General features: G+C 44.4%; 1 protein-coding gene across 1 annotated transcript in view; it reads right to left on the reverse strand.

Moving 5' to 3' along the window:
* Window positions 1-2,525: 2,525 nt before the first annotated feature.
* Window positions 2,526-27,715, reverse strand: part of LOC139379179 (uncharacterized) — a 29,262-nt gene continuing 4,072 nt past the window's right edge. Inside the window, exons 5-22 of the mRNA XM_071122004.1 lie at window positions 25,871-25,966; window positions 23,716-23,949; window positions 22,893-23,040; window positions 22,120-22,146; window positions 21,494-21,761; window positions 20,951-21,206; window positions 19,911-20,030; window positions 18,447-18,689; window positions 18,107-18,220; window positions 15,316-15,373; window positions 13,103-13,974; window positions 9,574-9,669; window positions 7,167-7,288; window positions 6,934-7,045; window positions 6,049-6,196; window positions 5,875-5,901; window positions 5,363-5,538; window positions 2,526-5,218 (exon numbers count right to left, since the gene is read on the reverse strand). Coding sequence (XP_070978105.1) covers window positions 4,838-5,218; window positions 5,363-5,538; window positions 5,875-5,901; window positions 6,049-6,196; window positions 6,934-7,045; window positions 7,167-7,288; window positions 9,574-9,669; window positions 13,103-13,974; window positions 15,316-15,373; window positions 18,107-18,220; window positions 18,447-18,689; window positions 19,911-20,030; window positions 20,951-21,206; window positions 21,494-21,761; window positions 22,120-22,146; window positions 22,893-23,040; window positions 23,716-23,949; window positions 25,871-25,966 — 3,498 coding nt within the window. The 3' untranslated portion in view covers window positions 2,526-4,837. The remainder of the gene's footprint in view (window positions 5,219-5,362; window positions 5,539-5,874; window positions 5,902-6,048; window positions 6,197-6,933; window positions 7,046-7,166; window positions 7,289-9,573; window positions 9,670-13,102; window positions 13,975-15,315; window positions 15,374-18,106; window positions 18,221-18,446; window positions 18,690-19,910; window positions 20,031-20,950; window positions 21,207-21,493; window positions 21,762-22,119; window positions 22,147-22,892; window positions 23,041-23,715; window positions 23,950-25,870; window positions 25,967-27,715) is intronic.

Below are 27,715 nucleotides of genomic sequence, written 5' to 3' on the forward strand. Positions count from 1 at the left end.
AGGGGTCAGGAGACACTGTGGCCCATTCCGAGGACACCCCCGGACAGGGCCAAACAGGAAGGATATAACCCCACCCACTTTGCCAAAGCACAGCCCCCACACCACTAGAGGGATATCTTGAACCACCAACTTACCATCCTGAGACAAGGCTGAGTATAGCCCACAAAGACCTCCGCCACGGCACAACCCAAGGGGGGGGGGGGGGGATTTTGGTTTGTTTTAGAGGTATTTAAGAAACAGTTTTCAGAAACTCGATTTCACTTGATTGCAGTGATGAATTAGCAAATAACATACGTAAATCCTTTTCATCAAGAATCAATCCTAATTTGCTGTAGGCAGTTTTTCAAGTAACCTAGCTTTGAGAAAATACTTACTCAGCAAATTCTTACTTGGAATTCCGCTGACCTTCCTGTCGAGGACTCGCTTCCACTTGGGGACCTTGCCATGGCGTCCAAAGGCAACTGAATTAACGTTCTTCCACTGAGGAAAAAATTGTCAAAAAGCAAATCAAACAGATGCAAGCAATGTTGCCTAGATGCCTGATGGATGGCAGCAAGGCGGAACGGTGAGAGGAACATGCCACTGTCAGGAAACAACTCTTGCTCGCCGGACGGCACCGATGGCCTTCTCTCCTGTAGCTCACATTGTTTATTTGTAGCTCACAGTGTTTCTTTGTAGCTCACAGTGTTTCTTTGTAGCTCACAGTGTTTCTTTGTAGCTCACAGTGTTTCTTTGTAGCTCACAGTGTTTCTTTCCAACGATGTCAATGAGAGCGTGCAGCTCTCGGATCTGGACTGGGTCTGAGAGGAGACAATAGCACATACAGGTCATTCATTATTATGTGTTCAAGGCCCAATCACTGTTCCAAATGTCAACAACAAAAAACCCACAACGGAAATGGGGTTGGAGAAGTTTTTCAAAATGAATTACAATTGAACTTCACAAAATAAAGTTTGATAGGTGACATGATATGAATTACTTACCTATTCTCAGAATTACTTCCTCCATCCTTCCCTTGTCACCTCGTCCCTGCAACCATCACATGGAACTTTTGCTCTCAAATTAGTCATCTCAATGGTAAGCGTTAACAAACTGAAAATATTCACCTTCTTGTGCACCTGGCAAACACCGTCAGAGCCCTTGGCCCATTATGGACTCATTCATATTTCCATTTTGAAGACAAAAATGACTATTTTTTTTAAGGCTCATACATGGTACTCAAAATATACCCATGCAAATGGTCCGTGCAGTCTATCCCTGCTATTTCGCAAATCATAAAGCCAGCTAATGCCATATCTGACTTTCACGCACGGAGGACCATATTTTTTGTGACGAAAACAGCGATAAGTCGAGAACAAACATAATTGGAGCATCAAGTGAACTTCAACTGGAGGCAAGGCACCTCTCCACAATGGAAAAACATGCTGGTCGCCATATTAATTCACCGCATTCAGTGAGAGCATTTCACAGGGCACGAGTTAAGAGAACTCGTCTCACATCAAGGCATTATGGGAAAGGAAAAAGAATGAACAATTTGACCGTTTTTTTCCCCCCTTCTAAAGTAGCACAAATAAGGTATGGACAGATTTAATTCTTCTTTACCTCTGAGGAATCAGCTGACAAATGGGCACTTATTAGCGAATTTGGAAGTGCAGGTCTTTCTTTGCTGCAAGATACCGTAACACATGGTACCTGCTTTCATGTTGTGCCGCTATTGGAAACCCCTGTCAACGCAGTTGTAATTGCCCTTGAGCATGTTGAATTGTTTTCCTTGACATTACATCTATGTCCGGTATTGTGTTTGCAGCTCATTTCCCAAACACACTTGAGAAGGACTTGGTATACTCAACAAATGACTTGTGTTGGAACAGTATAAATGTACATTGAATGATGAATTAATGGAAATAAATCATATCTGCTCCACTTTTAGGATTATTTTACACTTCGGCACCGCTTTGAGGTCATGCAGAGATATGTCTGAGATGACATTTGCGATGATTTGATCAGACCTGTTAATAATTATTCTCGTATATAGTTCGTAGTGAGATAGGTCCAAGATGACAATGTATAAATACCACTGAGATCTGTATGGGATAAATGTAAGACATGTTTGAGATAGAGCATCTAATTGTTCGTATCACGTTGAGACTCATTTAAGATCTTGTACTACTCTCCTTCATCCAGTAGCTGAGACTGAGAGAAGAGACACTTGTGAGAGAGTTCAGAGAACTCATACAGTGATCACCGTGAGACAGACCCATGTCTACTTCTCACGAGTGACAATTGAGAGGTATGAGAAAACGCACAACATCTCACTGTTGTATAGACTAGTGCTCTTTTTATTGTCTAGGAGATTGACATAAGATCTAAAGGAGATCTCATCGTGGATGTTGCTTTCCTATGGGAAGTGTCATCATTTCGCTGATGGTGAAACTTAAAACTCTCACACAATGCATTCACAGGTGAAACCTACGTTTTCAGGATTCGTGTTTTCAAACCTTTCTAAATCTCACAAAGACATGGACCAAAGACAAACACATTTATTGTTGAAAGTCCTTGTCCTATTTCTACAGTGTACATTGAATATGTAAATAGGCATGCAATGCTAAAGTGCAAGTCAGTAAATAATACTGTCTTCAACATAGATACAATTAAGGCATGTTACATTTTAGACCTGGGTTCAAATACTTTGAGCGTTTGCTTGAATCTGCCAGGAGTGCCAAATGGACGGGATATGCCGTTTTGAGACTTATCTATTGGTTTATTAAGTCAGGCAAGCTGAAATAGGCACAGATAAAGAATTTGAAATTATTTTCAAGTATTTTAAACCCATGTCTATTAGATTCATATTCATTTTGATGTTTAATCTAGACTTTAATCAACAGGATATATGCCATTAAAAAACACAAACAAAAAACAACACTATCATCCTACCTACCAGTCTATTAGGATTATATGTTAAAGGTGCAATATGCTAAAATCGAATAGTTCACCTAATTTCAGTTTATGTAACAAAACAATCAATGTATAGTGTAGTGAATCATTGTACCATATAATAACTGAAAATAGTGAATTTTCAGCTGTTTGAAGCTGGTCTGCAAAACCGAAAGTAAAAGAAGCAAAAACTAAACGTAAGAATGGGAAGCATAGAAAAGGCACACACAGAACAGATCTACTGCTTTTTAGACTTGCTTTCAATGAGTGACAGATCTATAACTCACATTTCTATGTGAATTTGAAATTTCAATTTCAAAAAGTTACATATTGCAGCTTTGAGGTAGGGGAGAGTGGGGAAAGTTGAGTAAAAAGGTTTGTTGAGCCACCCCTTGTTTCTAGGAAAGCATACATCAAATTAATCAAGTGACCAAATATTTAGGAAGAGGTCATCATTTCATGGAGTCTGAAGGAAGAAACCACATGGAAAAAGTGGCAAGCAAGTTAAGTCCAAAAAACAGATTTTCACAAAGCAAATGAATTTTTTGTTCATAAGTTTCATGACGCTTGTATCTAAAGCAAAGTAGATAGTTTTATGATTGTTTTACACATCAGTTGGGATCTGATGAATATGAGGTCCTAAACCTTTCACAAATGTGCATTCTTGTTTGCCTTGGGGTTAGTGGAGCCAATGTTCATGGGTTAAGCTGAACCAATGGTCACCATAACCCTAACAAATGATTACATTTTGTCCGTTTTATGCATAGCATGCATAGTATTTTTGCAATGTGTCTGAACATATGAACTCAAGAGAGTGCATTTCTTTTGTTACAGAGCAGACATCATGTCCCCCGTGTACACAAACAAAACAATCAGGGTTCCAGCCACAAAGAGGTTCTTGAGCGAGCAGCCAAGGAAGTGAGAGAAGGGAAGAAGTCCATCTCAAGCAGCAGCAAGGGATGAACAAATGGACAATGACCGAAAAACTAAATGAACATGTAGCTGTGTGAAAGAGAGGCTATGATAGGAGTAGGAGATGCACATTCTGTATGGTCTTATCTGATGACATAGAGTTTGAGCTTTGCTAAACGTATCAATAATCTTTTGGACCAGTTTCATGGGCTTTGTAGCCTCAAATGCAGAGAACTAGCTGACAAATTGGCACATCAAAACAACATCCCTGTCCCAGACAACTGGTCAAGAAATAGAAGGGTATGGGATATTGAACAGAGTGTTCTATATCTGAATGTAGACATATATTTAACATATACAGTATACCCATTCCATGAATTAAACTTTGACCTAACAGCACCATCAACCACTGTCACAGGACACCATCACCCACTTACCCCAAGGCTGCTCGACTTACCCTGTCCCGATGCTCAACTTACCCCATACCCAAGGTAAGTTGAGCAAACCACTTTTTTTTTTGGAAAGGCTATGTTTTGAAAACCGTTATGTTTACATTAATTCTAATTATTTTCAGGGATAAATCACATTGTGAAATATATGTAGATACCTTTGTTAGAAAGAATACTATATTTCCCGTGACGTAGTGATGCTGAATGTAAACAATGGTTAAACATACCCCACTCTCCCCTATTTTCTGCATACAGAATTGTAGTCTTTCAGAGTTGTTGCCAGAGTTGCAATCTTTCTCAACAGGGTTCAACTGACCAGGGGCCTAGGGGGGCTGGACAAGAAAATAAATCAGCTTGTTATCACCATAACAAATATCAATAAGGTCAAGGATATTGACGTCGGGCCCTCACCCCCAAGGTACTTTAAGCCACCACTAAGTGTCAATGTATAATTGTTTTACCGTTTCCCTACCAAGATCATATGTCACAGTATTTTCGGCAGACAGAATTGTAGTCTTTCAGAGTTGTTGTCAGAGTATTTCTCAGCATTGCTTGATCAGACTCTTTTCATTGATAGGACAGATCACCATGGCATCCGACTGTTTATCACAACAGTACAGATAAAAGAACGGAAACAACTTATCCTTAAAGTTGTCCTCCATGAATGTATAGATATGACTCCTCTCCTTCACGTCGTAAAACGAAACCTGGCCCTCTTCGCAATCCACATACACCCCAACCCTCTTCGGCTTGGGGTCAAGGGTTAGAGGTAACGGCGGGGTCGTGGAGGCCCTATATCCCTGGTCTTTCTTCATGGCCAGTGCCCAGTAGCCCTGGGAGGAGCTGACAGCGATACGCCCCTTCCTGTTGACTGATGCCTTGGCCACACCTAGGTACCAGTCATCCTTGTCCCCCACCTGTACCTAGATAGATGGATGGATGAATGGATGAATGGATGGATGGATGGATAGGTGGACAGACAGAGCGATAGACCTTGCTTTGTATGTTGTTTTGTTTTTGAAAGCTAGGCAAAGAGACAACAAAAAAAACAATCATAATCAACAAACCTCCCAGTAGTGGCGTCCCGCCGTGAAGCCCTCGCGACCCAGGACAATGACCACAGTGTCAAAACGCTCTGGGATGTCCGGGAGGTCCTGCCAAGTTCCCAGGTGCCTAACTTGACGGCGGTCTTCCGAGAGCTGGAGCCACGGGTTGGCTGAGTCTGGGTCGAGGGTCAGGTCCACTGGAAACAGCGAGTGTGAAATGATGGAGGATGTGAACATGTAATAATATCTACTGCTGTACATATCATTGTTAGCATATCGTTTTGGTGTATATAAACATAGATTGATTTTGGATTACTGATATAATGTTAATTGGGTTGTTAACTGACTTCATCCTGACATTTGGGATTTCTTGTTTCTAGTTTTGATTATTGTTTGTGTACTTGTTTGACATTTTTACTGCACTGTTAGGAGCTAGTATTACAAGTATTTCACTGCACCCGCTATAACATCTACTAAGCTGTGTACGGGACCAATAAACTGTGATTTGATTTGATTTTGATTTGAATGCCGACCTGTGTACTTAAGAATCTTCTTCAGCTCTGTGAAAATGGACACAAACCACAATTCAATGATTTAAAAACAAAACACATCACTTCTTGCTCAACAATTTGCAGAGAACAAGAGGTTTGGAAATAGGGTAATAGTGAAAGAAATCACACTTATCGGTCCTTTATTGAAAAACCTACCAGAGTCCACCAGTTTGTCAATTTCCTCACTCAGCGTCTCTTCCAATTTGGACACAGCTCTCCTGATGATCCCAACACACACTTCAGTATGTACACTGGTCCCAGACCAGTCCTTAGTGGCTGGTGGGGTACACAGGGCTGGGAAACTCTACAGCGAGAGATAGGGAAAACAATGGGTCAATTTAGTCAATCTATACAATGTACACTGAGTGTACAAAACATTAAGAGCACCTTATAATATTTAGTTGCACCCCCTTTTACCCTCAAAACAGCCTCAATTCGTCAGGGCATGGACGTTGAAAATGTTCCATAGGGATTCTGGCCCATGTTGACGCCAATGCTTCCCCCAGTTGTGTCAAGTTGGCTGGATGTCCTTTTGGTGGTGGACCATTCTTGATACACACGGAAAACTGTTGGGTGTGAAAAACCCAGCAGCGTTGCAGTTCTTGACAAAAACCGGTGCACCTGGCACCTGCTACCATATCCCGTTCAAAGGCACTTAAGTATTTCGCCTTTCCCATTCACCCTCTGAATGGCACGCGTACACAATCCATGTCTCAATTTCCTCAAGGCTTAAAAATCCTTCTTTAACCTGTCTTCTACCCTTCATCTACACTGATCGAAGTGGATTTAACAAGTGACATCAATAAGGGTCCATAGCTTTCACTTGGATTCACCTGGTCAGTCTATGTCATGGAAAGAGCAGGTGTTGCTAATGTTTTGTACTATCAGAGTATTTGTGTGCAATATTTCTTATTTTGTGATAAAAATTTGGGACAAAGAAAATAATGACAAGACCGAACCAAATTTGTGATCTATATTTCTAGACTACAATGTGTGCATGTTCTGCTATGTATTATTAATGAAATCGGCAACCCCTCCCACCTGTAGGAAGTGGATGTGGTCCTCTGTGCGTGAGAGGTGCTCCAGGTCTGTATTCCTCCTCTGTAGTTTAGTGATCTCCTGTTCCAGCTCCCCTATCAGGCCCTGGGACCACCTTGTACGCATTAACACGGAGGTCAGACACCATAATGTTAGCTCCAGGAACCTTTTTCGTAAGATAAAACCGGATACAAGGTACAGAGCATGATGGGTAATGTAGTACTTCCTCTACACACCTCTCTGTCTCTCTCTGCTTTTCCTCTATAGCCAGCACCAGCTCAGCCTGGGTCCTCTGGATGGACCGAATCAGCTCCTGGAACACCTGCATGCTGTCCTCGATCTCCCTCTGGGCACTGGACTAAAGGGGAAAGAGATCGTCATGACTTAAAGCTGGTGTCTTTAATGGTGAAACTGACACGTCCGTTTGCGATATTAGAACAACAAAGAAGTTATTGCAAACGATAAAAATATATATTTTTTTTCTCTCTCTCGGACATCGTTGCACGCACGATAGAACAACAGCATATGTAATGCTCCTCACCTCTGCTTGTCAACAAAACAAAAACAATAGTATTACCTTTTTGGGTGTCATTTTCCCTGGACATTTTCCAGAATTCATAATACAGGAGATGGTCATATTGAATAATATGGTAATAACCATTTTAGTACAGTGTAATTACACATTTTAGCATATGTCTTACTTGTTGGTAACTGGGTATCATCAATGTTATTATTATACTGTATTGGGACACACCCCTAGAGGGTAGAAGATTATATAATTTATTGAGCAGCAGCTGTATACGACAGTATTCTGTCTAATGTACTGTGGTAGACACATCAGTAATAACACTGCCAAGAGGTCCAAATCGCATCCCAAATGGAACCCTATTCCCTATACAGAGCACTACTTTTGATCAGAGGCCTGGGGCTGTGGCGGTCATGAAGGCGGGTTATTGGCACGCAACAAACTGCTGGTCTCACGATAATTGACCGTTAATTAACTTAAGCACGCATCCCCAGGCCTCCACGCATGCAAGCCGCGGATGCACGCCTTTGGAATATCTACCGTTAAATATGGCTAATAAATGAATTGAATACACACCATCACAATAGATACATGATTTAATTGAGTCAGGCCTGAACAAACATTATGATATGGAGAAAATGCATTTCAGAAGAACACAGTATGAATTGGCCTACGTTATCTGTCTAGGCTCCTTGTTTACATTTACATTTGAGTCATACTTTTTTCGTACTGGTCCCTCGTGGGAATCAAACCCAAAACCCTGTCGCTTACATGCTCTGCCAACTGAACTACGTTATTTTATTTTATAGGATTTTATCTTAAGAAGAATATAATTGAACTTAGCTTAATAAAATAGAAAGGATAGTTTTGTTTTCGGTTTTTCTGCCATGGGTAATATGCGGTATTGTATAATTTCAATTCAGGTTTTTTAAATATTTTTTTGTGGGGGGGGGGGGGGGGGGGGGGCTTGGGCTCATAAGCCTATTCATATGCGTGTTTTGAATTAATCGTCACCTTAGAAAGCCCTGTCAATTTCATCATGTCAGGCTTTGAAACAACAAATCAAATGTTATTTGTCACATGCGCCGAATACAATCAGGTGTAGGTAGACCTTACAGTGAAATGCCTACTTACAAGCCCTTTACCAACAATGCAGTTTTTAGAAAAAGAAGTGCTAAGTAAAAAATAGATGAGTAAAAAGCACAAAATAAAAGTAACAAGTAATTAAAGACATTCACAACAAACATGTTATACTGTTTCAACCTGCTGTTGAACTTCTTTCTTCAAATGGATCATCACAGTAAGGTGAGTTTCAAAAGTATGATAGACCGACTATTTTGATGATAAGTGTTTTATGTGATTTTCGATCGCATTTGCATCGATGTCAGAGTGGTTAAAGGGACTATGGAGCCCTGAGTACCAAGCCATTAGCAACCTGATGGTCGTTAACAAGTTGGGTACTATCAAAACATGGCCAGAGTGCATAAGAGTAGATTATCCCGTGACAACGGTCAAGTGTATATTTACCTGAAGTCATGACTCATGACTGCCGGTGTGGCGGTAATGTGGTCACCACAACAGCCCTAATCAGAGCCCTATGCAACCTGGTCAAAAGTAGTGCACTACATAGGGAATATGGTGCCATTTAGGATGCAAACTCTTTGGCCTTTTATGGCTGATAAATTCGGCTTTGGATGTGACAGGATGTTACGGAAGACCCATAACTCCTCCCACATAGGTTGCCTGACTAGAAACCGTTTAGATTTTGTTTTCCTACATCTCAATAAAGTTTGCAAGTGCTTCGAAGCAAAGATCAAATATATCCAGCAAAGATCAAATCGATCCAGAAGCCATGTATTCTGGTCCCCCACATTGGGTTAATGTTCAAAGCAAAATTATATTCTTGAATCCAGCAGTTTATTTTGTCAGTTACATCAGATGTTGACTATATGATCAAAAGATTTGTGCAGTGTAAATCCCAACTGTCAACATGACAAATTAGCATGTATTTTACCACTTGGACTAATAAAGATTGCGTCCGGAATAGCACCCTATTCCCGATGTAGTGAACTATGTAGGGAATAGGGCACCATTTCGGATGCATTTCAATAGCTCACCTTATTCAGCTCCGCTGAGTGCTTGATCTCCTCCATCTTCTTCAGTCTTTCCTGGATCATCTGCTGTACATCTATCTCTGTCTTCTTCAGCTGAGCCTGTGGAGAACATCCAGTGCCTTCAGGAGGTATTCACACCCCTTTTACTTTCCCCACCTTTTTTTGGTTTGTTATACAACCTGAATTTAAAATGGATTCAATTGAGATGTTGTGTCATTGGCTGACACACCATACCCCATAATGTCTAAGTGGAATTATGATTGTGATATGTTTTACTAAATGAATACAACATTAAAAGCTGAAATGTTTTGAGTCAATAAGTATTCAACCCCTTTGTTATGGCAAGCCTAAATAAATTCATGAGTAAAAATGTGCTTACCAAGTCACATAATAAGTTGCACGGACTCACTCTGTACAATAATAGTGTTTAACATGATTTTTGAATGACTACCTCATCTCTGTACCCCACACATACAATTATCTGTAAGGTCCCTCAGTTAAGCAGTGAATTTCAAAGAGAGGTTAAACAAACACACCATAGAGGTTTTCCAATAACTTGCAAAGGGGACCTATTGGTAGATGGGTACAAATTTAAAAAAGGAGATATTAAATATCAATTCGAGCATGGTGAATTTATTAATTATACGTTGGATGGTGTATCAATACACCCAGTCAATACAAAGATACAGGCGTCCTTTCTAACTCAGTTGCCAGAAAGGAAGGAAACCGCTCAGGGATTTCACCATGAGGCCAATGGTGACTTTAAAACAGTGACAGAGTTTAATGACTGGGATAGAAGAAAACTGAGAAATTGCAAAAAAAGTGGAAAATCCAACAAATCACATCACATTTTCAAGCACGGTGGTGGCTGCATTATGCTATGGGTATGCTTGTCATCGGCAAGGACTAGGGAGTTTTTTTAGGATAAAAAGAAATGGAATAGAGCTAAGCACAGGCAAAATCCTAGAGGTTAACCTATTTCAGTCTGCTTTCCAACAGACACTGAGACAAATTCACCTTTCAGCAGGACAATAACCTAAAACACAAGGCCTGATCTACACTTGAGTTGCTTACCAAGACGACATTGAATGTTCTTGAGTGGCCTAGTTACAGTTTTGACTTAAATCATCTTGAAAGTGTATGGCAAGACATGAAAATTAAAAATATTTAAGACTTACCCAGAAAGACTCAGCCGTAATTGCTGCTAGAGGTGATTCAAACATTTATTAACTTAAGGGTGTGAATACTTATGTAAATGAGCTGTTTCCGTATTTCGTTTTTAATACATTTGCAAAACTGTCAAAATACATGTTTTCACTTCATCATTATGGGGTATTGTGTGTCAATGGGTGAGAAAAAAAATCTATCGAATTCAGGCTGTAACACAACAAAATGTGGAAGAAGACAAAGGGTGTGAATACTCCTGTATCTGAAGGCACTGTAGGTGAGAGATAATTCATCTTCCATTTGGCAGTCTATAGTCTGGTCCCAGATCTGTTTATACAACATGTTGACAATGACTGACAAGGAAACAGGCCGAAATTCAGGCTAGGCAGCCTACTTTCAACAACATCTAGAGCTAGGCCTCACAAACTGTAGTGTGTTATTGGTGGATTTATGTACCAAATACAATTGACCTCTTCTAAAATGTACTTTTACAGCTTCAATGGCAATCATTGTGTCAGTTTTATTAGGAGCTGACCATAAATGTCTGCAAATCGTGTGGCCAAAATGTGACTAGGTTTTTTATATAGCTGCATTTAGCTTCTGTTCGCTGCATCAAGCCTGAAGGGCACAATAGTTACTGTATGTCTTTGAAAATGATAAACCAATTGACAACGGATCCTCGATATATATACTACCGGTCAGAAGTTTTAGAACACCTACTCATCCAAGGGGTTTTCTTTATTTTTACTATTTTCTACATTGTAGAATAATAGTGAAGACATCACAACTATGAAATAACACATATGAAATCATGTAGTAACCAAAAAAGTGTTAAACAAATCAAAATATATTTTATATTTGAGATTTTTCAAATAACCACCCTTTGCCTTGATGACAGCTTTGCACATTCTTGGCATTCCACCAGCTTCACCTGGAATGCTTTTCCAACAGTCTTGAAGGAGTTCCCACATATACTGAGCACTTGTTGGCTGCTTTTCTTTCACTCTGCGGTCCGACTCATCCCAAAACATCTCATTTGGGTTGAGGTCGGCGGGGATTGTGGAGGACAGGTCATCTGATGCAGCACTCCATCACTCTCCTTCTTGGTAAAATAGCCCTTATACAGCTTGGAGGTGTGTTGGGTCATTGTCCTATTGAAAAATAAATGATAGTCCCACTAAGCGCAAACCAGGTGGGATGTCGTATCGCTGCAGAATGCTGTGGTAGCCATGCTGGTGAAGTGTGCCTTGAATTCTAAATAAATCACAGACAGTGTCACCAGCAAAGCACCCCCACACCATAACACCTCCTCCTCCATGCTTTACGGTGGGAAATACACATGCAGAGTTCATCCATTCACCCACACCGCGTCTCACAAAGACACTGCAGTTGGAACCAAAAATCTCACATTTGGACTCATTAGACCAAAGGACAAATTTCCCTTGGTCTAATGTCCATTGCTCGTGTTTCTTGGCCCAAGAAAGTCTCTTCTTCAAAATGATGTCCTTTAGTAGTGGTTTCTTTGCAGCAATTTTACAATGAAGGACTGATTCACACAGTTGATGTTGAGATGTGTCTGTTACTTGGGCTGCAATTTCTGAGGCTGGTAACTCTAATGAACTTATCCTTGGCAGCAGAGGTAACTCTGGGTCTTCTATTCCTGTGGCGGTCTTCATGAGAACCAGTTTCATCATAGTGCCTGATGGTTTTTGCGACTGTACTTGAAGAAACTTTCAAAGATCTTGACATTTTCCGTATTGACTGACCTTCATGTCTTAAAGTAATGATGGACTGTCATTTCTCATTGCTTATTTGAGCTGTTATTGCCATAATATGGACTTGGTCTTTTACCAAATATGGATATCTTCTGTATACCCCCCCTACCTTGTCACAACACAACTGGTTGGCTGAAACGCTTCCACAAATTAACTTTTAAGAAGGCACACCTGTTAATTGAAATGCATTCCAGGTGACTACCTCATGAAACTGGTTGAGAGAATGCCAAGAGTGTGAAAAGCTGTCATCAAGGCAAAGGTTGGCTATTTTAAGAATCTCAAATATAAAATATATGTTGATTTGTTTAACACTTCTTTGGTAACGACAGGATTCCATATGTGTTATTTCATAGTTTTGATGTCTTCACTATTATTCTGCAATGTAGAACAATGTAAAAATAAAGAAAAACCCTTGAATGAGTAGGTGTTCTAAAATGTTTGAACGGTAGTGTACTTAACACTTGATTAATCGCATCAAAACTAACCTGGATGAATGACGTTTCACCATATATATATATATATATATATACAAAAAATGTAACATACACTGTAGCTTTTATACTGTAATAGCCTCTACAAATTCTTCTCACCTTCTTATCAGTCCACTCCCTCTCTACAGGTACAGTAAAGTGAGCTCTGTGGTCCGTCTCCGTACACAGCACACACACACAGATATGGTCTTTCTTACAGAACAGCTCCAGAAGCCTCTCGTGCTTGGGACACATCCTCTCTTCCAGGTTAGTCACGGGTTCGATCAGCTTGTGTTTGGTGAAGCGTGTGTTGTGGTTCTTGATGTGTTCCTCGCAGTATGAGGTCAGACACACCAGGCAGGACTTGACGGCCTTCATCCGGTCGCCCATGCAGACATCACAAGACACCTCGCCCCATGGGCTGTGGGGTGGGGATGGAGGAGCATCGGCTGGAGGTTCCTCTGGCTCTCCCTCTGGCTTCTCTTCTATTGGTTTCTCTGGTTCCTGGCTCGTCGTTCGTTGCAGCTGTGGCAGCTGTAGCTTTTGCATCTCCTGCTTCAGTCTCAGCTCCTGGAGAAGTTTCTGCTGCTTTTGAACCAGCTCCTGTTGCTCTTTCTTCTTCGTTTCCCGCTCCGTCTTTTTCTGCTCCTCCTCCTTCTGTTTCTGCTCTTCCATCTTCTTCTGCAAATCTCGTTCCTCTTTCAGTTCCTGCCGTTGGAGGCGCTCGGCGTTGCTAACCCTGATGTCCTTAAATTGCTCAGCGATCTCCCTCAGAACGGTGTTGATGCTAATGTCGGGCCGCTTGAAGAAGGTCTTCTTGCACATGGGGCATTGGAACAGGGCGGTGGTCTTCCAGTAGTCTAGGATGCAGCAGCGGCAGAAGTTGTGTCCACAGGGGATGGAGACAGGGTTGGTGAACACGTCCAGACAGATGGAGCAGTGGACCTGCTCCTCCGTCAGATTTCCATGATTTCCTGCAAGGTAAGCCATTACTGGCAGAGAAGACCGTGCACGGTCATACTTAACATTACAGTGTTCTGTAACACTTTATATTACAGTGTTCGGTAACACTTCACATTGGGATCGTTGTCTGACCTGTCATATCGGACCTGTGAGATCCAGGCCATAAAGCAGGCAGTATATCAGATCAGGTTTATTTTAGTGTGGATGTGTTGTAATGTGGATGTGGATGTGTTATAATGTTCCTGCTTCTCTTTGGATGTTAATTGGATGTTGACTTGTTTGGCCTCCAAAATGTATTTTTGGAACCCTAACAGCAGATTCAAAATTAGATATTAGATTCTATTGCTTCTCAAAGGTCATATTACAACCCTAACCACATCTAGTTGAAGTCCGGGCCACTTCGATCACGAGCCAAGTGAGAGCTATTGAAAAGCATGTGGGCATTCTTTACTTAAATTATCCCCCATGCTAAATATACTAAGCAAGAATTGTTTGGTTTAGAAAGCGGGCTGTCAGCAAGTTAAAGCTATGTGCACCCGCAGGCCGCGCATGCACATAGCTTTTTGAGCAGTGAGCATTTATGAACACATGGGCTGCTTTCCAAATTGAACCCTTTGCCCTATGGAATGCACTACTTTTGAGCAGGTCCCCTATGGTCCTCGTCAAAAGTAGTGCACCATGTAGGGAATAGGCTACCATTTGGGACACCCACCGTGGCTAGAAGGTTGGCTATTCATAGATGTAAAAGATTAGCATCTTTCCAAAAATATCGGTCTAGTCGCTCTCCTGCTCTGCTTTCTTTCTCATAAACAACAAGTGTCCCAATAATCTCTCCTTTCTCCTGAAGTGTGCACTTGTTCACTTCCCTTCATGGAAGAAAAATATGGGTATATCAATACAATGATTTTACATTTGATTTTTTATTTATTTAACTAGGCAAGTCAGTTAAGAACAAATTCTTATTTACAATGACGGCCAACACCGGACAAACAAGTGCACACTTCAAGAGGAAGGAGAGATTATTGGGACATAACCAAGAACGGACGTTCTGTATCTTCTCAATCCATTCAATCCTCACATAATTCCATTTCCAAATAATTTGTTTTTATATTCTCCCTCCATCCTGCCTGCAGTACGAAATCAAGATATGTCAACAACTTAGAAGAAAAAAGAGAAAGTTCAGATCAAGCTTTTGTTGAAGCCTCACAATGTAAATGTTATTAATCTCTTTCCTATCTGTCCTGATTGAACTTAAACAGTCGAAAAACTATTATTGCATAAAGCAAACCTTACGTGTATTTTTACCGACGCAGTTAAAAGGTAGAGAGAAAACATGCAAAGAGAGAGAGAGAAGAAATGCGGACACTCACCAGAGAGAAGCAGCTGTTGCAGAAAGCCACTGTACAGAGTGACCGCTCTGGCCAAACACTGACACATGACACTGCTGCCACTAGCCCCCAGCTACTCGGCCCTAAAATATGCCCCTCTCCCTCCCCTCCTTATCCCAGTTACCAATTTACACTTTCATGGCATGGACCGCTCTGCTCGAAGGAGAACAGCATTAGCCCTATATCTGACACTGGGGTCGTTTTTCTGTCTTTGCTTATAGCCCTAGATCTTATTAACATTTGTGTATATTTTTCACACACTCAACACAATAATGAACAAACACAGACAATACCCACAATGTCGTATAACTAGGTCTCTCACTTTAGGTGTAAGTTACATACCTCCAAGTCTACTCTGAATTTGCTGTAGTTATTTCAGTTCCTAGAACTTTAGATGGATATCATGTCAGGGGTCATTTATTTATTGATAGAAAATCTTTATTTAGAAGTTTCTGATTGAAGTACAAAAGTAAGAATAATGTATTATCTGTGAATTTATAGAAGTACTGTGTCACGAATATCACCGAAGGTGGCTCCCCTTCCAGTTCGGGTGGCGCTTGGTCTACTAGCTGCTACTGATCTCTTTTTCCACTTTTTGTTTTGGTTAGTCTAATTGGTTTCACCTGTTCCTTGTTGGGGATTTTGGGTTGAGGTTATTTAAGTTAAATTAGCCCGCCTGTGTTCGCAAGGGCTAGTTTGCTGTTTTGTCAAGTAGTGTTCCTGTTTTTTGTTGGGATTACCGCTGTACAGCGTATGTACCAGATAGTACATTGTTGGAGTGTTTTACGCCTGTGTTCAGCGTCACTTGTTTGCTCGCTGTTACTGTACGGAGAATAAAGTGGTTTCCCGAATCCTCTGCTCTCTGAGCCTGACTCTACACCCATCACTCTTCAAGCGTTACAGAAGCCCGCAACCATCTACGATGGAGTCAGCAGGAGCAGCGACCACCCCTCTCCCCACGATGGAAGAGTGTGTCCTTCATCACATGTCCATCCTCCATCACATCGGATCAGCGATGAATCAGATGATGGAGAGGATGGACCGATGGGAGAGGACTGGTCTCCCTACTTCCCCTCCAACCCCCCCCCCCTGAAAGCTACAACCTCCTCCAGCGTTATCCGGTACCAGCGCTCTGCGTATTGCGCCTCCAAGGGAGTACGATGGAGCGGTGGTGGTGTGCCAGGGATTCCTGCTCCAACTCGAGCTTTACCTGGCCACCGTTCGGCGGGCTCCCTCGGACGAGGAGAGCGCGAGTGTCCTCGTCTCTTGCTTGACGGGTAGAGCCCTGGAGTGGGCCAATGCCGTCTGGAACGGGCCCCACTCAGCGAGGGGCCACTACCCGGAGTTCACCTGCAACTTCCGGGCCGAGTTCGATCACCCTCCGGAGGGCCGAGCAGCGGGTGAGAGATTGTTCCATCTCAGGCAGGGGACGAGGAGCGCGCAGGACTTCACGCTGGAGTTCCGGACCTTGGCCACTGGGGCGGGGTGGAACGACAGGGCTCTAATCGACCATTACAGGTGTAGCCTGAGAGTGGACGTTCGCAGGGAGCTGGCTTGTCGGGATACTACGCTCACCCTGGACGAGCTCATAGACCTGTCGATCCGGCTAGACAATCTGCTGGCTGCTCGTAGACGTTCTGAAAGGGTCCTGTATGTTCCACCTCCTGGACCTCCCGCTCCCATACCTACATGCCTCGGTGCTGGAGGAGTCCATCTGGGAGTCGAGAGGGCAGGCAGAACACTTCTCGGTCACCCCAGGTGAGTCAGCACCACACTCACCCAGAGCTTCCTGTTGGTCACATGTTTTTATTAATTTGTTTCCCCAAGTTTTCTCCTTCTCTCCAGCATAAGGCGCTAGTCGATTCAGGCGCAGCTGGGAACTTTATAGATCGCGGACTCGCCGAGAGGTTGAGGATTCTGTTAGTACAGATAGATCCCCCCCTTCCCCGTGCACTCCTTAGATAGCCCTGACCCTAATGGTAGACTGGTCAGGGAGGCCACGGTTCCACTGGAGATGATTATGCGGGGGGATCATAAGGAGCGGATTAGTCTGTTCCTTATCGATTCACCTGCATTTCCGGTGGTGCTGAGGGTTCCCTGGCTGGCTAGTCACAATCCTAGGATTTTGTGGAGACATGGAGCTCTCCAGGGGTGGTCTGAGGAGTGTTCAGGCAGGTGTGTAGGAGTTTCCATCAGTGCGACGACGGTGGAGAGTCCAGACCAGGTTTCCACCGTGCGCATTCCCGCTGAGTATGCCGATTTGGCTATCGCCTCCTGTAAAAAGAAGGCGACCCAATTACCACCCCATCGACAGGGGGATTGGGTGATAAACCTCCAGGTAAACGCTGCACTGCCCAGGAGTCACGTGTATCCTTTGTCCCAGGAGGAGACGTTGGCTGTGGACAGGGATACATTCAGCCCTCCATGTCACCCGTCTCCTCGAGTTTCTTTTTTTGTGAAGAAAAAGGAGGGAGGTTTGCGTCCGTGCATTGATTATCGAGGTCTCAATTCCATTACGGTGGGTTTTAGTTACCCACTGCCTCTCATCGCTACGGCGGTGGAAGCTACGGCGGTGGAATCATTTCACGGAGAGCGGTTCTTCACGAAACTGGACCTCAGGAGAGCGTATAATCTGGTGCGTATTCGGGAGGGAGATGAGTGGAAAACCGTGTTTAGTACCACATCTGGCCATTACAAGTACCTCGCCATGCCTTATGGGTTAAAGAATGCTCCAACCATCTTTCAATCCTTTGTCGACGAGATTCTCAGGGACCTGCACGGACAGGGTGTGGTGGTGTATATTGACGATATCTTGATCTACTCCGCCACACGCGCCGCGCATGTGTCTCTGGTGCGCAAGGTTCTTGGGCGACTGCTGGAGCATGACCTGTACGTTAAGGCGGAGAAATGTGAGTTTTCCAAACGAGCCGTTTTCTTCCTGGGTTATCGCATTTCCACCTCGGAGGTGGTGATGGAGTGTGACCACGTCAAGGCTGTGCGTAATTGGCCGACTCCGACCACGGTAAAGGAGGTGCAGCAGTTCTTAGGGTTTGCCAATTCCTACCGAAGGTTTATCCAGGGTTTTGGTCAGGTGGCGGCTCCCATTACCTCACTGCTGAAGGGGGGGCGGTGCGGTTGCAGTGGTCGGCAGAGGCGGACAGAGCTTTCCTCCGTTTGAAGGCGCTGTTCACCGACTCTCCGGAGTGGGTGCATCCGGATCCCTCTTTGGTGTTCATAGTGGAGGTGGACACATCCGAGGCTGGGGTTGGAGCCGTGCTCTCACAGCGTTCGGGTACATCACCGAATCTCCCCCCTGTGCTTTTTTTTTCGAAGAAGCTCGGGCCAGTGGAGCAAAACTATGATGTGGAGGACAGGGCTGTGGTTAAAGCCCTGAAGGTGTGGAGACACTGGCTTGAGGGGGCTAAGCACCCTTTCCTCATCTGTACTGACGACCGTAACCTGGAGTATATCCGAGCAGCTAGGAGACTGAATCCTCGTCAGGCAAGGTGGGCCATGTTTTTCACCAGATTCAGATTCATGATCTCGTATAGACCAGTTTCCCTTAACACTAAGGCCGACGCGCTGTCCCGTTTCTACGACACCGAGGATCGGTCCATCGATCCTACTCCCATCATTCCGGCGGCTAGGCTGGTGGCACCGATAGTATGGGAGGTGGACGCGGACATAGAGCGGGCGCTAAGGGGGGAACCTGCGCCTGCACAGTGCCCGGAGGGTCGTAGGTACGTGCCGCTTGCTGTCCATGATCAATTGATTCGTGGGCTCATAGTCTACACTCGTCGGGTCACCCGGGGATTTCGAGGACAGTGCGGGGTCTTAGGGGGAAGTACTGGTGGCCCACCTTAGTTAAGGACGTGCGGTTCTATGTCTCCTCCTGTTCGGTGTGCGCCCAGAGCAAAGCTCCTAGGCACTTGCCAAGAGGGAAGTTACAACCCCTCCCCGTTCCACAACGGCTGTGGTCCCATCTATCGGTGGACTTCCTCACTGATCTTCCCCCGTCTCAGGGAAACACAACGATCCTGGAAGTTGTGGATCGTTTCTCTAAGTCCTGCCGTCTTATCCCGTTGCCCGGTCTCCCTACGGCCCTACAGACTGCGGAGACTCTGTTCACCCACGTCTTCCGGCACTACGGGGTGCCCGAGGACATTATTTCTGATCGGGGTCCCCAGTTCACATCCCGAGTGTGGAAGGCATTTATGGAGCGTCTGGGGGTCTCGGTCAGCCTGAACTCGGGGTATCACCCGGAGAGTAATGGGCAGGTGGAGAGAGTGAACCTGGAAGTGGGTAGGTTTCTGCGGTCGTATTGCCATGACCGGCCAGGGGAGTGGGCGAGATACATCCCCTGGGCTGAAATGGCCCAGAACTCACTCCGCCACTCCTCTACCAACATGTCACCGTTTCAGTGCGCGTTGGGCTACCAGCCGTTCCTGGCACCGTGGCATCAGAGCCAGACCGAGGCTCCTGCGGTGGAGGAGTGGGTGAAGCGCTCTCAGGAGACCTGGAGGGCCGCCCAGGAATCACTAAGACAGGCGAGTGGACGGCAGAAGAGGAGCGCTGACCATCACCGCAGGGAGGCCCCCGTGTTCACACCGGGGGACAGGGTCTGGCTCTCGACCCGAAACCTGACCCGCCTGCCCTGCCGGAAGCTGGGTCCGCAGTGTGTGGGTCCATTCAAAGTCCTGAGGAGGATAAACAAGGTGTGTTATCGATTACTACTTCCTTCGTATTATCGTATTAAACCCTCGTTTCATGTTTCCCTCCTCAGGCCGGTGGTAGCTGGTCCCCTGCAGGATGGTGAGGTTCCGGAGGTACCTTGTTTGGGTTTTTGGGTTGGGGTTATTTAAGTTCAATTAGCCCCCCTGTGTTTGTAAGGGCTTGTTTGCTGTTTTGTCAAGGAGTGTTCCTGTTTTTTGTTGGGATTACCGCTGTACAGCGTATGTACCAGTTAGTACATTGTTGGAGTGTTTTACGCCTGTGTTCTGCGTCACTTGTTTGCCAGCTGTTGCTGTATAGAGAATAAAGTGGTTTGCTCCTCTGCTCTCTGCGCCTGACTCTACACCAATCACTCTTCAAGCGTTACAGACTGTAGTTATGTTAACAGCTTCCAATTGACTTCTAGACTTAAAAATGTCCAAGGAATAATAAACACAGTGTTTCACAGTGAGGATTTTTAGAATATATGTTTTTTATTCAAAGAACCATCTCTTTAACAGATCCTTAACATGTTTAGTTGCTTAGCCTAACGTATGACCAGGGAAAACTCTAGGCTGTAGTTATAGGTAGGCCATCATTTGGGTCCCAACATTTTTCCTGTTACGATCACACCGTGAGGAACAACTCAGGCCCTTTTCAAGTGACTAAACTGTGATTGGTCAACCTCTGAGCAGAAGGGGGCACGTCATGTCATGGTTGTGTCTTAAATACACTCCGACATAGTGCACTACTTTTGACTGAAGCTCTATGGGCCCTGGTCAAAAGGTAGTGCACTCGCTACATAGTGTTAAAAGTAGTGCACTATACATTGTGTCAAAATTTGGGCACTCTAGGAATTGGGTAGCATTTGGCATGTAGGCTATGTCTCATCTCAGCTATGCTTCACTGCACTGATGATGAGCGGGGCTGCGTTCTTCCCCTCCTGATTGAGACAGGGGCTAAAGATGGGGTACAAACTCTCATTAAAGGTATCATCAAATGTGAAGAGGTGCGTTTGCTTCTTGACGTCGTAGAACGACACTTGGCCGTCTTCGTAGTCGAGGAAGATCCCGATCTTCTGGGGGTGAGAGGCCAGCTGCAGGGACAGTCGGGTGGATGCCAGAGCCTTGACCTCCCCACCTTTCAGCCACAGGCACCAGTACCTATGTGATGAGATGAGATTATTATTCTTGCTAAATATTGCATCCATACAATTATGGGAGTTGATCACTATATATTTCGATTACAATTAGATAAGTACTTTGCCACACTGATAAGTCATGATCTCTCCTAAACGGTTTGAATTCCTTTGAATGTGAAACCCTGTGTTTTGTGCATACATTTGTTGAGGGATGTGTAGATTTTGATTTGACTTTTTGAATCCTTAGTGTTAATTTATGGAATTTCAATTCAAAAAGTAAAAACATAATTTAAAAAAGGCCCCCAGTACCCTCCATCGGGGCTCAGCTTGATCTCTCCCTTCCGGCGGGCCGATGCTCGCACCACGCCCACAGTCCAGGCAGTCTTACGGCCCACATCGACCTCCCAGTAATGGCGTCCCGAGGAGAGGCACTCGCATGCGAGCACGAAGAGGGCGGGGTTGAAGCGGCGAGTGCCTTCTGACTGGTTGTGCTTTCGTTCCTCGTACATCACCTGGCGACCGTCCTCTGACAGGACCAGGTTCCTCTGGGCTGTGCCCGGGTCCAGGAACACCTCACCTGGAGGGGAAGAGCAGAGAGAGAGAAGCGGGTTGAGAACACTGTTGGTTCTATTGAGAACAGCATTGATTCTAATGAGAACATTGTAAGTCCTATTTAGAAGACGGTCGGATCTATTGTAACCAGTCTGAGTTCCATTTAAAGCAATGTAAAACACTCTAGAGTAAACAACATATCACTTTCTTTCCACTAATACTGTATAGGTTTGTATCATTCCAAACTGTTATGATGACCCAGTGCTGCCACCATGTGGTGCGGAGTAGACAGAGCAGAAAAACTGAGGATCAACAAAGCCTCTGCTAAGTCAAATTCCCACCAATCTTTAAAAAGAGAAAAAGGGAACTCTAACTGTACTCACTTGCATAGTTCTGCAGCTTCCTTAGTTCTGTAAAGGAGAGGGAGAGACACACACAGTCAGAGACAAAGAGAGGGAGAGAGAGAGAAAGAGGGAGAGAGAGACAGTCAGTTAGAGGGAGTCAGTGAAAATCAGTTAAAGAGAGAGAAAGAAAGAAAGAGGGAGAGAGAGGAGGAATGAGAGAGAGAGAAAGAATGAGAGAGAGAGAGAAAGAGATAAACAGTCAGAGAGGGAGTCAGCGAGACAAAGTCACAGCAGACACGTGTTGGAATTGGAGGCAAACAGACAGTGCTAATCCCACCACCTGTGAGGGTATCAGTCTGACAGCCTGTTGTTGCCATCTCATTACTGACAGATGGCTGAACTTTGGCATCTACTATGCTTCACTATGTATCCCATCTGATGACTCACTCTCTATATAGAGATGCCAGTCTAATGACCTAGATATCTCTGTTTGAGTCGCACCTAGACATTGATCTAAGGTCAGTTTTGTGTTTTTTTCCTGCACTATAGTTGAGGTAAGGATTTGAGGAAGGGAAGCTGATCCTAGATCAGTGCTTATGGCTATAGCTAACTTGTACCTGGAGAGATGGGATTTGGACACATGAAGTGAGGTCACACAACAGGAAGCAAGTGACTATGTTTGTCTCTGGAATTACACCTTTTTAAAACATACTGCTCCACTTTAATAGCGCCTTATACTGCAGGAAGTGCACTACTGTACATGGCAAACAAGGTAAGATTTGCATTATGTAATAATAGCAGATTTTGCCCACCTTTTCCATACAGCCTCTTGATTTCTTCCTGGAACTTGTCGACGAGAGCACTGACGGATGATTGGATGGTACCCAGGTACAGGTCAGTGTTCACACTCACTCCTGACCAATCAATGGGCTCCGGGAGGAGCGCTAGGGCGGACAGTCTCTGCAGGAGAGGACAAGGCAGGGTTTAAGCAATGGTGGAAAAAGTAGTAAATTGTCATACTTGAGTAAAAGTAAAGATACCTTAATAGAAAATTACTCAAGTAAAAGTGAAATTCACCCAGTAAAATACTACTTGAGTAAAAGTCTAAAAGTATTTTGTTTAAAGTATACTTAAGTATCAAAAGTAAATTGAATTGCTAAAATATACTTAAGTATAAAAAGTAAAAGTAAAATAATATATAATTTCAAGTTCCTTATATTAAGCAAACCAGATGGCACGATTTTTTAATATTTGTTATTGACGGATAGCCAGTGGCACACTCCAACACTCAGACATCATTTACAAACAAAGCATTTGTGTTTAGTGAGTCCGCCAGATCAGAGGCAGTAGGGGTGACCATTGACCTTGATACGTGTGTGAATTGGACCATTTTCCTGTCAAAATGTACTTTTGGGTGTCAGGGAAAATGTATGGAGTAAGATGTACATTATTTTCTTGAGTGAAGTAAAAGTTACCAAAAATAGAAATAGTAAAGTAAAGTACAGATACTCTAAAAAACTACTTAAGTAGTACTTTCAAGTATTTTTACTTAAGTACTTTACACCACTGGGTTTAAGAGAGCGTGTGGGTCTCTCTCTCTGTGTGTATGTATCTCCTCGTTGTGTCGTAGCCAACCTGGAGGAAGATGACTTTGTCCTGGTTCTGTGCCAGGGCTTCCAACTCTTCGTTCCTCTTCCTGAGATGACTCAGGTCGCTCTCCAGTCCTCGGGCCAGCTCCTGGGCATGCCTCTCAGCCTCGCGCTGCCTCGTAGAGATCAGCTCCACCAGCTCAGCCTGGCTCTGCTCCACTAGACACTGAAGCTCCGCGTACACCTGCCAGCTCTCCTCCAACTCCTTCTGAGCACTGCTCTAAAGACATAGTAGAGGTTATAGCTAGACATACTGAGAGGTTATAGTGGCATATTGTTGCAAATTGTCGTGCAATTAAACAGAACGCCTTTACTTCAGATCAACATGTTAACAACTCGTCCAAAACTCACTCATCCAATCCTCGTCCAAAACTCACTCATCCAATCCTCACACCTCAGTTTATGCACAACGTGCCTGATACACTCTTAACCGAGATGAAGTGGCATACAGGGACACATCTCTAGCTCTTTCTGAGAACTGCTCTGAAGATACATAGAGATGGTAGAAGAGGGAATAGGGACAGAGACATACTGCAGAGACATACAGCAACACCTGCCAGCTCTCCTCCAGTTCCTTCGGAGCCCTGCTTAATAGTCAGAGATGGACTAGGTTATAAAGACATACTGCACATAGAGTAGCGTACTGCAGCTACAGCTGGCAGCTCTCTCCCAACTCCCTCTGGGCACTGCTCTTAAGATGGGGAGATACGGGAGAGAGGTTTTAGAGTTAAAACACACAGCAGCCCGAGGTCGGTGTTTGAGTGATGTAAAATAACTCTAAAGCTGTTAAAGCTCTGTTTGGCACACATGCAGCACAACTGGCCTAACCGGTTTGTCTGTCCTATAGGCAAATATCTACCTGCTTGAGTTGGGGGAACCAGTACGTGTTTTGTTATGTTTCCTTTCCAAGTCACAAGTCAATGTGATAACATATGGAAAGAGTGTTATATTACCTAGTTGTAGACATTTGAGGACAAGAGATTGAAAGATTATGAGAGCACAGGAAATCAAAACCTATGGGGAAAAAAACAAAACAAAGCAGATCGTCTCTCCCTCTCTCCCTTTCTCTTAGTCGGAAAGTCACCCACCAAGATATCCACGCCCTCTGTAACCTCATCCCTATTGTATTTCAAAATACGGGTCAAGCGGACCACAGTCTGCACTCTATTTACAGTCAATATCTGACCAGGAGACTTGTCACCCAGTGTAGCTGTGAACCTAGGCTGGCTTGGTAAATAACCAACACTGCTTATGAATTTGAGAGCGGTTACATTCCTACAGCCTTGTCTCTCAAGCTGTTGCCCTAAACAAGTGGCGGGGTGACCGTTTTGTTGTGTTTCGAATCCCGGATTTCTTCACACAGTAATTCTATCTGCTGACCTCTTTAATCTGCGGAGGGAGTTTCCAGGAGGTCGTAGGTAAGGACTATAGGGTAAAAACAGGGTGAGGGGGACACAAGTAAATGTTTGCACTTGCCACACCGGTTAGTCTGCCTAGCCTTATGGGGTTGGACCAGAGCCATTACAAAACAACCAAGTAATGATTTCTGTGGTAGCCTAGAGTATGGACACTGTGTTATATGGGGACACTGTTATATGGGGACACTGTATTGTATGGGACACTATGGGGGGATGCGACTATGTGGATTGATTTTATTTCTATATTGTAAGTTTATTCATCCATATGTCCGATCAAGACCAATATTTATTTTTCAGAAATAATAGAACCTAAAAAACAAAAAGCCAGGGTCAAGAGGTAGTTTGACAATCAGCCATAGCTTACTGTAAAACGGGTAGGCAACTGCAGGAATTCTGCATTAAAAAAAAGGCGTGATCGTTTCTCAATGTTATCAAGGTATGAAATGATTGTATTTTCTAATTCAATCTCTTTTTGTGCTTAGTTGTGGTAAAATTGCAGCGTGCAAATTATTATAATTATGTTCCCGCCACCGACCATCCGTTCTGACAAAAATCGACCTGCGGATGAATCTAGAGGCCTGCCCCTGCTGTACTATTGACTATTGTTGTTTTTCTATGTTTTGCCCAAATGAACACAACCCAGCTCACTCTCACTCAACCAAACAGCACAAAAGACAAAGTTGACGCATTTCGATGACATCAACATTTATACAATGGACTCACTTTGATGACCCGTATTGACTGTTTGATGTCCTCCAGCTTCTTGGTCCGCTCCTTGATCATGTATTTCAGCTCCGACCTCCTCTTGCCCAAATAATTCTGTGTGAGAGCAGGGTTCATTTTCATAAAGCATCTCATGGTAGCTAATCTGGGGTCAGTTTTGTCTATTAAATCATAAGATTGCATCGACCCTAGATCAGCACCCAGATCCAAGAGATACTGTTTAATACTCTACATTATACACATAAGGCAGGTTCACTGGACTTCATTTATCAATTTTTACCAAACAATTTTTCACATGTAAAGACACAAGCTGATATGGAGTAGTCTATGGGCTATAAACAGCTGTATAGTTAAGCAATAAGGCACGAGGGGGGTTGGTATATGGCCAATATACCATGGCCAAGGGCTGTTCGTATGAACGACGCAACGCGGATTGCCTGGATACAGCCCTCAGCCGTGGTATATTGGCCATATAGCGCAAACCCTGAGGTGCCTTATTGCTATTATAAACTGGTTACCAAAGTAATTAGAGCAGTATAAATGTATGTTTGTTACGAGGAGTGGAAGAGGGGAACCCAAGAGCAGACTCAGACGAGGAGACTGGGATGAAGTAACCAAGGTATGGAAAATGGAGTGCAGGCCAGGGGAAGCTCGGGTGGGTTGCAGGAAACCAGGCTGGAGTGAGAGGGGTTGGGACAGGGTAAGCAGGTCCGGAGGGCAATCCAAGGGAGTAGTAGAGTGGGGAATCCAGGACAGAGTAGCAGGATGATGAGACTTGGAACTGGAGACAGGGACTAGAGTCAGAGCAGGCGGAATGAGCAAAGATTACGATCTGGCAGTGTGGAAGTGGCAGGGCTGAGTATTTGTAGAGGTCTTGATTAAGGAACAGGTTGCAGCTGGTGGGGATATGCTCTCCAGCACACCTGTCTCCAGCCACACAATCACACACACACACACAGAGAGAGGGAGAGAGTACTGGGGGAGTGGTGGCAGTTCAAGGAGACACAGGATAAGGGTGGAGAGGGTATTGCGGAACAGATGTGACAGTACCCCCCCCCTCCGCCCGACCAGACTTATCTGGATGTGAGGTATAGAAATCCCATAAGAGGGAGGGGTCCAGAATGTGACGGCTGGGCACCCAGCAGCACTCCCCAGGCCCGTATCCCTCCCAGTCCACCAGGTACTGCCAGCCACGACCCCGACGGTGCACATCCAAAAGTTGCCGGACGGTATAGGCAGGATGGTCATCAATGAGCCGAGGGGGTGGCGGAGCTGCTACAGGAGGAGACAGGGGACTGGAGCAGACAGGTTTATCAGGGAAACATGGAAGTTAGGATGGATCCTGAGAGAGGCTGGGAGTATCAAGGGTTAATGACACGGGGGGGGGGATTTCTTCGATGCCACCTTCAACGGCAGGTCCTTCGAAGAGAGCCATACTTCAGTGGGGATGCCATAACAGATGAAACACATAGGATACTAACAGGTCTGCAGTCTCCCTGGAGGACGGGAGCTTGGAGAGGGGAATGAAGTGAGCAATTTTGGAAAACCTGTCAATAATGGTGAGGATGACGGAGTTCCTGTTAGATGCGGGAAGGCCAGTGACGAAGTCCAGAGCTATGTGTGACCAGGGATGACTGGGTATTGGAAGAGGGTGGAGCAGACCAGAAGTGGGTTTGGTGGAGGTTTTGCTCAGGGCACAAACCGAACAGGCTGAGACAAACTCCCGGACATCTCTCTACATGGTGGGCCACCAAAAGCGCTGACGCAGGAAGGCGAGGGTCCGGGTCATACCAGGGTGACAGGTGAGGTGGGTAGAATGGCCCCACTGAAGAACATCAGAGCGAA

This window comes from Oncorhynchus clarkii, chromosome 21 (genome assembly GCF_045791955.1).
Source record: "Oncorhynchus clarkii lewisi isolate Uvic-CL-2024 chromosome 21, UVic_Ocla_1.0, whole genome shotgun sequence".
Classification (NCBI taxonomy): domain Eukaryota; kingdom Metazoa; phylum Chordata; class Actinopteri; order Salmoniformes; family Salmonidae; genus Oncorhynchus; species Oncorhynchus clarkii.